Source organism: Urtica dioica, chromosome 8, assembly GCF_054948205.1.
Source record: "Urtica dioica subsp. dioica isolate 48M chromosome 8, U.dioica_male_clone48M_v1_H2, whole genome shotgun sequence".
NCBI lineage: Eukaryota > Viridiplantae > Streptophyta > Magnoliopsida > Rosales > Urticaceae > Urtica > Urtica dioica.
Window position 1 is genome coordinate 3,267,574 of NC_142763.1, and position 12,625 is coordinate 3,280,198.

General features: G+C 36.5%; 1 protein-coding gene and 1 pseudogene across 2 annotated transcripts; both read left to right on the forward strand.

Annotated features, from left to right (window-relative positions):
• The first annotated feature begins 64 nt into the window (after nt 1-64).
• Nucleotides 65-11,550, forward strand: LOC149387321 (mitogen-activated protein kinase kinase kinase YODA-like; annotated as a pseudogene).
• LOC149387322 (large ribosomal subunit protein eL13z-like) lies at nt 8,605-10,882 on the forward strand. Of its 2 annotated transcripts, none has more exons than XM_089621999.1 (5): nt 8,605-8,753; nt 9,562-9,677; nt 9,775-9,908; nt 10,189-10,347; nt 10,467-10,882. In XM_089621999.1, the coding sequence occupies exons 2-5, from the start codon at nt 9,569-9,571 to the stop codon at nt 10,686-10,688; spliced, it is 624 nt and encodes a 207-aa protein (XP_089478125.1). In that variant the 5' UTR covers nt 8,605-8,753; nt 9,562-9,568; the 3' UTR covers nt 10,689-10,882. The 2 variants fall into 2 exon arrangements, with proteins under 2 accessions (XP_089478125.1, XP_089478126.1); XM_089622000.1 differs by lacking the exon at nt 8,605-8,753 and adding an exon at nt 9,072-9,161.
• Nucleotides 11,551-12,625: the final 1,075 nt, after the last annotated feature.

Below are 12,625 nucleotides of genomic sequence, written 5' to 3' on the forward strand. Positions count from 1 at the left end.
TTATAAAAGGCCAAAGGTATAGGGACGGTGGAGAGAGTACAAGTGTTGTCACACGTGTTGCTCAATGGCGTTGCCACGTTAGACAGTGCTAGCACGTAGCAACTCGTTCGGGACGTGGAGTCTTTGGGCTGCGATGAGAGAATCTGACAGGGAAGGCCAAAAAATAGATAAGAATGTTTGCCGAGGGAAAGAGATAAGAGAGAAAGAAACCGAATCGACATAGCAACAGTCGGTTTGATAATATGATTAAAACGAAACAATGGGGAAAATGAAAATGTTTAAGAGAATAATAGAAAATATCAAAATTCTAATTGTACTTGAAAGTCATGAAAAAATATGAAAGAAAATTGACGGGAAATTAACGATGAAAAACAAAGGACGGAGCTAACTCAGATTTAGTGTGGGTTTCAGTCCCCCTTCAAATTTTTTTTATTTATATTTTTTGCTCATTTATAAAAAGTTTTATATTTTTTACCCTAAAAAATGTATACTTTTGACCCATTTTTTTTAATTTTCATTTTTACCATGAATTTTTTTAATTAACCCCCTAATTTTTTTTATGAGAAATTGCTCAAACTATCACCGTATCAATAAGTTTTTCCAAAAATCCACCAAAATATAATTTTGGTCAAAAATACAAGTTAGTCAAAAGTGAAAAAATAAATATACCCTCAAGCTTATTTTTTCTTTCAATTTCACACCTACTTCATTTAATATCATTCCAAATTAAAATTTCTATTTTTTATTCAAAATTATTTATCTCTCTCTCCCTAACCGTGTAAGTTTAATATCATTCCAAATTAAAATTTCTATTTTTTATTCAAAATTATTTATCTCTCTCTCCCTCTAACCGTGTAAGTGTAGAAGAGAACCCTCTCCCCGATTTACTCTCTCATTCGAAATCACCCACCTCACCCAAACTCACCCTCCCGATACTCTCTTCCTGAATCGCGACCGAGATCTTCTTCCCTGAATCGCGACCGAGACCCACCCCGAACCCGAATACTAAAGCAAGGGTAGCCCCGAGTACTAGAATGACGAGCCCCGGGCCCGGTTCGAGGATTCACAGCGGTGCGGTCACGCCAGTCCATCCCAGAGCCGGAGGCGCGCCTCTCGAGTCTCAGACGAGCCACCATTTGCCTCTGCCACCTGTCGTGATCTCTAATCCGTCTCCTTTCTCTCATTCGAATTCCGCGGCCGTGTCTCCTTCTGTGCCGCGGAGTCCGGGGAGGTCAGAGAATCCTCCGACTCGCTGGAAAAAGGGAAAGTTGCTTGGCAGAGGGACGTTTGGACATGTTTATGTGGGTTTCAACAGGTTTGTATCACAAGTTATTATTATTATATATATCATTTATATTGGGCTAGGATATTAGGTAAGCGATTCGCGTTCAAGCGATTCACAATGAATTCCTTGATCATTATCGAAGATGTTCGATTTGCGTAACCTGAGTTTGTGTGTGTGTGTTTGTTTCACATTTTTGCAGTGAGAATGGAGACATGTGCGTCATGAAGGAGGTTACGTTGTTTTCAGATGATGCGAAGTCGAAGGAAAGTGCAAAGCAATTGATGCAGGTCTCTCTCTCTCTCTCTCTCTCTCTCTCTCTCTCTCTCTCTCTCTCTCTCTCTCTCTCTCTCTCTTCTGTTTCTTAAAATTGGTGTCGATCCTCATCTTTCTGATCTGACATGGCATGACAAGTACAGTATGAAATCAGTTTGTTAAGCCGTTTAAGGCATCAGAACATTGTGCAATACTATGGATCTGAATCGGTGAGTTTTACACCAATTTCCATATTCCATATTTATTACCTAGTCTAGTGTATTTTGTATGTCAATTTCTACGTTCTACGATTACCAAATTCGGAATGACCTGTGGCATTACCAACTTACTAACCAACCGATATTAGTTAAATTTATACAAAGACTAGCTCCGCTAGCATACAGTCCCGCACAGGAGACGATACCTGCACAACCCGGATTTCTAGCATAAGTGTGTTATGTTGATTTCTGTTGTGACATAACTATATTCGAGGCGGTTATTCACAAGTCTCAAATTATTGTAGTAGTAAAATTTTAATGGGAAATTGCTATAACTATCACCAAATTAATAATAATTTCCAATAATCCACCAAATAATAATTTTGGCCAAATATACCACTTACCTCTATGTGTAAAACCCTAAATACCCTTAAAAAAATTATTCTTTATATTTATCATCTAATTCCTTCTCTCTCTCTCCCTAACGTCTGATACTTCTCCAAACTCATCACTCAAGCTCACCCAAAATCAAAACCCTTTCTTCTTCTTTGAACCACGATCGAAATCCTTGCCCAAACATTTCAGCGAACGAAACCCTTTTTCTTCTCCACGAATCTCTTCTCATTCTCCACGAATCTCTTCTCATTGCCCGGATTCTACTTGGTTAGTTTCAGCGAATCTCTTTGCCAAAGTCTCTACTTGGTTAGTTTTAATGTTTTTTCTTATCATTTATTTCGTTTTGTGTATGTTTATTCTGGGTATGTTTAAATTTGGGGCAAAAATACGGTTTTCGTGATTCTGGGTAATTTTTGAAGTTGTTCTGCGAAGTTCGTAAGGTTCATCAGATGTCAACAGTTGACGTCAACAATTGACGTCAACAGTTGACATCAATTGTTGACATCTTATGTCAACAGTTAATGTCATCTGTTGACATATATTGTTGATGTATAATGTCAACAGTTGACGTCAACTGTTGACATTAATTGTTGACGTCAACTGTTGACATCTTATGTCAACAATTACTAACTTTGGATTTCTTCTTGATTTGTACGCAGTGATGGCGGAAATTTATTGAGGACGTCACTGTAATGGAGAGTTGGCTGAAGTTTGGATTGTTGAAGAAGAAAGATTAGGAAACAATGTAAATAATAAATAGCAATGTGTTTCACGTACTACTCTTATCTTAATCTTTTGGTATGCTTTTGATAGCAATGTTGTTCACGTACTACCCGTATCTTAATCTTTTGGTATGCTTTTGATAGCATGTTTAATGAATATCAACAATATATCAATTATCAATATGTAGTTTTTTTAATGGTTTTGACGTCAATTGTTGACGTCAATGTCAACAGTTGACGTCAATTGTTGACATCTGTGATTTATGAGCTCTCTGTTTATTGACATTGATGTCAACAATTGACATTGATATCAACAGTTGACGTTGATGTCAATTGTTGACATTGATATCAACAGTTGACGTCAATTGTTGACATTGATGTTGTTGACATTGATGCTTTGTTCATACTACTTTTGTTTAAGAGTCTATTTGTTTAATTCATTATGTTTTTTGTTTAAACTACTTTTGTTAAATAGAATCTCTTTTGTACAGACTACTTGTTGACCTCAACTGTTGACGTTGATGTCAACAATTGACGTCAACTCTTGACATCAATGTCAACAGCATCAATGTCAACAATTGACGTCAACTGTTGATATTAATGTCAACAATTGACATCAATGTCAACAACATCAATGTCAACAATTGACGTCAACTGTTGATATCAATGTCAATAGTTGACATCAATTGTTGACATCAATGTCAATAAACAGAGAGCTCATAAATCACAGATGTCAACAATTGACGTCAACTGTTGACATTGATGTCAACAATTAAAGTCAACTATTGACATTGACGTCAAAACCATTAAAAAAAACTACAGATTGATAATTGATATATTGTTGATATTCATTAAACATGCTATCAAAAGCATACCAAAAGATTAAGATACGAGTAGTACGTGAACAACATTGCTATCAAAAGCATATCAAAAGATTAAGATAAGAGTAGTACGTGAAACACATTGCTATCTATTGTTTACATTGTTTCCTAATCTTTCTTCTTCAACAATCCAAACTTCAGCCAACTCTCCATTACAGTGACGTCCTCAATAAATTTCCGCCATCACTGCGTACAAATCAAGAAGAAATCCAAAGTTAGTAATTGTTGACATAAGATGTCAACAGTTGACGTCAACAATTAATGTCAACAGTTGACGTCAACTGTTGACATTATACATCAACAATATATGTCAACAGATGACATTAACTGTTGACATAAGATGTCAACAATTGATGTCAACTGTTGACGTCAATTGTTGACGTCAACTGTTGACATCTGATGAACCTTACGAACTTCGCAGAACAACTTCAAAAATTACCCAGAATCACGAAAACCGTATTTTTGCCCCAAATTTAAACATACCCAGAATAAACATACACAAAACGAAATAAATGATAAGAAAAAACATTAAAACTAACCAAGTAGAGACTTTGGCAAAGAGATTCGCTGAAACTAACCAAGTAGAAACCGGGCAATGAGAAGAGATTCGTGGAGAATGAGAAGAGATTCGTGGAGAAGAAAAAGGGTTTCGTTCGCTGAAATGGTTGGGCAAGGATTTCGATCGTGGTTCAAAGAAGAAGAAAGGGTTTTGATTTTGGGTGAGCTTGAGTGATGAGTTTGGAGAAGTATCAGACGTTAGGGAGAGAGAGAGAGAAGGAATTAGATGATAAATGTAAAGAATAATTTTTTTAAGGGTATTTAGGGTTTTACACATAGAGTCAAGTGGTATATTTGGCCAAAATTATTGTTTGGTGGATTATTGGAAATTATTATTGATTTGGTGGTAGTTATAGCAATTTCCCAATTTTAATTACATGGTATCTGGACTTAATTATTGAAAAAACTGCGTATTTAAGTTACGAAGCATTCCTTCAACAGTTGGGAGACAAATTATACATTTACCTGGAGTATGTATCTGGAGGCTCAATCTATAAATTACTTCAAGACTATGGACAATTTGGTGAACTTGCAATTCGGAGTTATACTCAACAAATCTTATCAGGCCTTGCGTATTTACATGCAAAAAATACCGTTCACAGGTGAATGAAATACCCATTTACGTTATGAGCATCTCAAGCTTTTGTTCCTTTTTTTAGTTCTTGTTCAAATACTACTTAGAATTCAGCGCAAAAGTCTTTTTAACTAAACATATATTGGTGTTAACTTTTTCTTGGAACAGGGATATTAAAGGAGCAAATATACTTGTTGATCCAAACGGCTGTATCAAATTGGCAGGCTTTGGGATGGCAAAGCATGTAAGCTTAAGAACTATTTCCTTTTGTTTTACTTCTGATAAACTTAAATCTATTTTTTTTGCAATTGTGTAATACTTCTTGAATCTATAATCTGATAATTTTATGCAGATAAATATGCTACGCCGTTGGAGAGGCTGATTATGAGCCTAAGTCTTCCGATCCGCCTCCCGCGGTTACCACTGGAGTGAAATCTATGGTATGATGATCGATACCTCTAAATGGCTTTAGCTCTCTCATGTTTTGATATATGAAGGAAAAAAAAAACTGTATCGATTTTGGTATTTTCATTTGTATTTAAAAAGGTTATTTAATGTTGTTCTGGATGCCCTCATATACGTTGGAAATGCTGTGCTCTCCAAATCGGAATTTCTTCCTTACAAAATACTTTCAGACTGTATTCATGCTTTTTATCTACTAATCATTGATAAGTAGAGGCTAACTAACTTCGTACCTTCTATATTAACCCTAACTTATCTACTTATTATCCTAATACCCCCGATATTCCAGGTTCTAACAGTTTGGTGGTAATTTGCAGGGAATTGGACAAGCTAGAAACTTATCCTCGTTAGACTCAGATAGACTTGCAGTTCATTCCACAAGAGTACTACAAACTTCTCCGCATTCCAGGTTTCTCTCTCTCTCTCTCTCTCTCATGGTGATGAGTTTGATAAAAATCACTTTTTAGAGTTACATGGGTTGACTTTTTTTTTTCCTTTCCTGAAATCTAGCGAAATCCCTATTCCAACGCGTAACGCAGCGGCGCTCCGTTCAGCCACTCGATAAATTTGAGTCCCTATGGGAACGGCCCTTCCTACCACGATTCGAGCCCCGACATGTTCCGGGGAATGCAGCCGAGTTCTCGGGCCTTCTCGGAAATGGCGGCCTGCGAAAACGACATGCAGTTCGCTCGGCCCGCCCACGCAGAGTACGACGGACAATCGGTTTTGGCTGATCGTGTGACTCGACAGCTCTTAGGAGGCTCGGCCGCTAATGGCAATGCCAAAACGATCCCGTCTCTGGACCTGAGTTCAGCCTCGTCTTTGCCCAACTCGGACACATTGCGTTTAAGATTTGAAAAAAGAAAAGAAGATGATCATGGTCAGTTCATTTCACCTTTCTAAATATACTAACGAAAGCTTAGCACCCGAGGCAGGACTGTGGGATGAGATGTAACTAACACGTGGCAAGTGGAGACAGGTATTTCTCTTTGCCGATTATCTACGTTCATGATTCTTCATCGATGCTCGGGTAGAGAACTGGCACAAAGTTTTTGGCTTTGCCTCGGGGCATGGTTGTTTTCGTTCGAATACAGTTTTGTAATATAAAAAAGAAGAGGGAAAAGATTAGTAGGTTCTAAAACTGAGAGGACCTTATTTCTTTAGATATTCGGTATAGAGAAGAAAAGAGTATTACAATTTTTTTTTATCGTCCCCTTTTTTTGACAGAGCAATCAGCATCTTTTTTTGCTGTTGCCCGGTCAAGTGTAACTTTTATTTACCTTTCTTGATACATAATTTGTTGTAACTTGTACTAACTGCATCACGGAATGAAGATCCTAATTACAAAGGTCCTCACTACCATTCGTGTCTATATATTTTAATGCTTTCCAATAAAGAAGATCTCGTTCTAAAACTATGAAAGCCATGCTGAGATACCTTAGCTTTCAGGCTAAATTGACATCATTAGCAAATACAAGAAGACCTTTATCCGTGACTATATTCTCTTCATCTTAACCAAACCGATTAGTCCCATTTTATTTTCAGTGCTTAAATCGGTTTTCTTGCAAGGGATTATAGTTGTATTTTTTATTTATTTTTTTTTAATTCTATTTAGAGTAATGTTTAAATTGTCGCTAGCCAACGATTGCTTATGGAATCAGATTACAAGAATATCAACAAAAAAAACTAATGATTAATGGGGAAATGAAAAATTACCAAGTGATAAATTGGTTTTCGATATCTCAATAAATCTATCATCTTCGTCCTCTCTTTAAACCTACAAATCCCCTCTCTTGCCTTTCATTCTCTTATCCACTGATCGCTCTCGTTTCCTATGCTTTATTATGCTTCGTCCTCGTTGAATTTTAATTTTTTTTAACTTTAAATAAAAAACTCAATATTCACCAAAAAGGGCTAATTTTGGAAATGTCGGATTTTCAACCAAAAACTACAAGAAGTCCAAATATAAGCCGTTTTTCTTTTCGTAAATACAGGAAAACTTTTTTTTTTTTATGGATTTCAAGCAACATTAGTGGGTAATTTTTTTTCACAATATAGTAATAAATTTTATTCAACTTCAACGATAATAATGCAATAACATCTTTTCATGGCTTTGGTATTCAAGGGCAAATATTAATATATTTAAAATACATTGAGAATGAGACCATGTTTATTTATTATTGCGACACACTATATATACTATGCCAATCGTGAAAAATAGACATGATTATGACACAGTTGCAACGATTTAGAAAGCCTAACCACTGAAGTGCTCATGCGGGCATATTTGTAATAAAGTTATGAACATGTCAAATTGTATAAAATTAAAATAACATGTTATAATAATCAAGGAAAAAAATGCCGTTTTCGTTGCCGTTTCGAGGCTCCTGATTTACGGAAAATCGTCATGCCGATGGAAAATCGAACGGAAAAAATGTGGAAAAGGGCAAGTGAAATGCCGTTTTCCATGGAAAACCGACGTGCCGATGGAAAACCGAACGGAAAAAATGTGGTAAAATATATTTAAAATATATACATGTAATACATACATATATTTTTCAGTTTTTAAACATATATAAAGAAAATACATTATGTATATAATCTTTTTTAATAGAAAATTGTATATATATAATATTTTATAAATGTGTGCTATTAATAATATTTAATATATATAATTTATAAATGTGTGATATTATCTATTAGAATTGTCTCATAGTATGTGTGATATTATATATAATGGAATTGGATACTATATATCATTTTTAAATGTGTGATATTATATATTAGACTATGTGTGATATTATAATTTATAAATAGAGGGTATTATAAACACATATATTTATAAAAATGTCCACTTAGACTAATATATGTTGTACGGAAAATCGAACGGAAATAATGTTGTACAATATGTTAAATATATATATATATATATATATATATATATATATATATCAATTTGTAAAATTTTATATATATATTTCAATTTGTAAAATTGTATATATATATATATATATATCCCATTTTTACCCAAATATATATGATATTTACACTAACATGTTATACTATAAAAAAGAAAGTTTTATAATAGTTGAACGTTATTATACAATTTGAAAAAATTGTAATAAGAGATTTATATTCTTTTTTTGCTCTGAATAAGAGATTTATATTCACTAAACAATAAAAAGATGAAGACTATGGGCTTCAGTCAAAATAAAAATAAGAAGATAAAGCCCAAGACAAATGCAAAATGTATGACAAAGGTAAAGCCCATAAAGTAAAGTAAACCTTGTATTTTTGACCTAGTTGTTCCATCAGACCACATCACAATATATTGACGAACACAAACACGCCGATTTTCAGTCATTTCAGCGAAGGCAGAACTGAGTTTTTTACCAGCAAGGCTAGGTAAGAATTTTTTTTTTTTTTGAAGAAAACCCAAGAAAGTCGCCGATAATATGTTGTTTTTGAACTGAATCTTGTCGAAACGACACCGATTTCAACGATTTTCTCCGACTCTCGCCGGTGTTCTAAGGGTATCTATCGCTTCTACACAGACACTGAAAATCGTTCATCTCTCTCTTTTTCTCCGATTTTCCCGATTTTCTTTTAATTTAATAATAATAACTACGAATTGGGCTGATGTGCATGTTGTCACGTTTGAAGCTCACAGCCCAATTTAAAACAAAGCAAGGTCCACATAGAAAATGGGCCGAATTTAAATAGGGCTATCATGAAAATAAAAAAAATGTCTCGAGTACATAGGGTTTAATCTTAGCCGCGTAGCGATACAATTTCTTAAGCAGCGATAACCAGGTATTTCCGATCTCCCACGCTCGAAAGCGTTTCCGTGTTTCGCTTCGATTTATCGTCAAAATTTTCGCATTTTTTTTTTGGTAAATCAGTACAGATTAGTGAAATAGAAGGTTAAGAGGTTTAAATCACCAAGCCCTAGCTTTTGTGCAACTAAGTTCTGCATATGATGATTTTCGCCGCTTTTAGATTTTTACTTTCCCATTTTTGGCTTCCTGTGTATCTTAAACCATTTTTGTGGTTTTTATCGTGAGTGGTGTATCGGTGTTGAATTATCCTTGTATTAGGGTTTGTGAAATGTTACTCCATATATTAGGGTTTTCGCTCAGACTGGCGCTTTAGGATTTAGTTTGCGGAAACGCAAGTTATTTAATTTTTTCCGTCGTTTTTTTTTGGTCTTTAGGTAAGCCATGGTTAAGCACAACAATGTTATCCCAAATGGTCACTTCAAGAAGCATTGGCAAAACTATGTCAAGACCTGGTTCAACCAGCCTGCCAGGAAGACACGAAGAAGGATCGGTCAGTACTTTTACGATCCTAAGCGCTCTCACTCTGAGTTTTATTTACATAATTAGGTTTGAGACTGAGTCTTTCAGTGTATTTTGTGTACAACCAGCTCGCCAAAAGAAGGCAGTGAAGATCTTCCCTAGGCCAACCGCTGGGCCTCTTCGCCCCATTGTCCATGCTCAGACCCTAAAGTACAACATGAAGACTAGGTCTGGAAGAGGATTTTCTTTGGAAGAACTCAAGGTTTGTGGTTTATTCTAATTCAAACTTACCATTTTTATCGTTCTGATTAACACATCAGAACGTGGTACTATATATATGTGTGTGTGTGTGTGTGAACTCACTTCACTCGTCCATGTTATACGGAAGTTTGTGCAAGGAAACTGATGTTGAACAGCTATTGTTTTTGCTACAACTTTTGTATCTGAGTTGGGATAGTATTTTATGTTGCTGACCAGAGTTTTGGATGTAAGGTTGCTATGAGTTTATGTTATGCTAAAGCACTGTTGTAAATTTTTATAAGGCTGCTGGGATCCCGAAGAAGCTTGCCCCGACCATCGGGATTTCTGTGGACCATCGCCGAAGGAACAGGTCTTTGGAGGGTCTCCAAACTAATGTTCAGAGGCTCAAGACCTACAAGGCCAAGCTTGTTGTCTTCCCAAGGCGTGCCCGCAAGGTCAAGGTAATAGTCGCAAACGACTCCGAATTCCGTTTTCAAAAGTACTCTCAGCTTTTGGATTTCACTCCCTGATTTCTTTATTAATCAATTTTCCACTCTTGTTGTTCCATCATTGTATATAGGCTGGGGATTCCACTCCGGAGGAATTGGCTAACGCCACCCAAGTCAAGGGCGATTTCATGCCGATCGAGGTTGCGAAGCCGAACGTTGAGCTTGTTAAGTTGACCGCGGACTTGAAAGCGTTCAAGGCTTACAACAAGCTGAGATTGGAGAGGACAAACGAACGCCACTTCGGTAAGAGGCAGAAGAGGGCCGCCGAGGCCGAGAAGGAGGAGAAGAAGTAGAGGATTCTCTGATCCATTTAGGGCAACACCTTCAAACTTCTTTTTGTTCGGTTCTAGTCAAATTTTGAGCTTTATTTTTCTTGAGTTTGGACTTCTAATCCTGTTGTGCCATGCTGGGATGAAGAATATGTTGGATCTTAGTGTTGATGATTTAATTATGGTTTATAATTTTATATTGAGACTCAGTTTTCCTACTTATGTTTTGCGGTTATATTTTCATGAAATTTAGATTCGCTATTCACATTGGACTAGTTTGATTATGAATTAGCCGGGATGTTTTTTCAGGAGAGATCAGTGCCATAACTTGTTTAGGGCCTGTATATGAGAGAATCAATATTTTGCAATTGAACGGACAATTATACCTCAGTTATAAACCTTTCCTGAAATCTAGCGAAATCCCTATTCCAACGCGTTACGTTTCGTGCCCCGTATCGCCGATAGGAAGCCCTTTACTGAACTCGAGGTCGCCCCAACACGGGAACGGAAGAATGACTCCGTCGCCGATCTCCAGTCCACGCAACACTTCAGGCTCGTCAACGCCTCTCAGCAGCGGCGCTCCGTTCAGCCACTCGATAAATTTGAGTCCCTACGGGAACGGCCCTTCCTACCACGATTCGAGCCCCGACATGTTCCGGGGAATGCAGCCGAGTTCTCGGGCCTTCTCGGAACTGGCGGCCTGCGAAAACGACATGCAGTTCGCTCGGCCCACCCACGCAGAGTACGACGGACAATCGGTTTTAGCTGATCGTGTGACTCGACAGCTCTTTTAGGAGGCTCGGCCGCTAATGGCAATGCCAATACGAGCCCATCTCTGGACCTGAGTTCAGCCTCGTCTTTGCCCACTCGGACACATTGCGTTTAACATTTATACCCTCTTTTTCAGTAAAATTAAAAAAAAAAACAAAAAAAAAAAAAAACGAAGAAGACGGTCATGGTCAGTTCATTTCACATTTCTAAATATACTAACGAAAGCTTAGCACCCAAGGCAGGACTGTGGGATGAGATGTAACTAACACGTGGCAAGTGGAGACAGGTATTTCTCTTGCCGATTATCTACGTTCATGATTCTTCATTGATGCTCGGGTAGAGAACTGTCACAAAGTTTTTGGCTTTGCCTCGGGGCATGGTTGTTTTTGTTCGAATACAGTTCTGTAATATAAAAAAGAAGAGAGAAAAGATTAGATATTCGGTATATTAGAGAAGAAAAGAGTATTACAATTTTTTATCGTCCCCTTTTTTTGACAGAGCAATCAGCATCTTTTTTTTGCTGTTGCCCGGTCAAGTGTAACTTTTATTTACCTTTCTTGATACATAATTTGTTGCAACTTGTACTAACTACATCACGGAATGAAGATCGTAATTACAAAGGTCCTCTCTACCTTTAGTGTCTATATATTTTAATGCTTTCCGATAAAGAAGATCTCGTTCTTAAACTATGAAAGCCATGCTGAGATGAGATACCTTAGCTTTCAGGCTAAATTGACATCATTAGCAAATACAATAAGACCTTTATCTGAAACTACGTTCTCTTAATCTTAATCAAACTGATTATAGTCCCATTTTATTTTCACTGCTTAAATCACTTTCCTTGTAAGGGATTATAGTTGTATTTTTTTTCTTTTTTAATTCTATTTAGAGTAATGTTTAAAATGTCGCTAGCCGACGATTTGCTTATGGAATCAGATTACAAGAATATCAACAAAAAAACTAATGATTAATGGGGAAATGAAAATTACCAAGTGATAAATTGGCTTTCGATATCTCAATAAATCTATCATCTTCGTCCTCTTTAAACCAACAACTCCCCTCTCTTGCCTTTCATTCTCTTATCCTTCATGAGCCACTGACCGCTCTCGTTTCCTATGCTTTATTATGCTTCGTCCTCGTTGAATTTTAATTTTTTTTAACTTTAAATAAAAGAACTCAATATTCACCAA

Bases quoted from the DNA above. Each gene is read 5' to 3' on its own strand.
- LOC149387322 (XM_089621999.1), top strand. From the start codon at position 9,569: ATGGTTAAGCACAACAATGTTATCCCAAATGGTCACTTCAAGAAGCAT. The intron at 9,909-10,188 runs GTTTGTGGTTTA...AATTTTTATAAG, and splicing joins TTTCTTTGGAAGAACTCAAG to GCTGCTGGGATCCCGAAGAA. The intron at 10,348-10,466 runs GTAATAGTCGCA...CATTGTATATAG, and splicing joins GGCGTGCCCGCAAGGTCAAG to GCTGGGGATTCCACTCCGGA.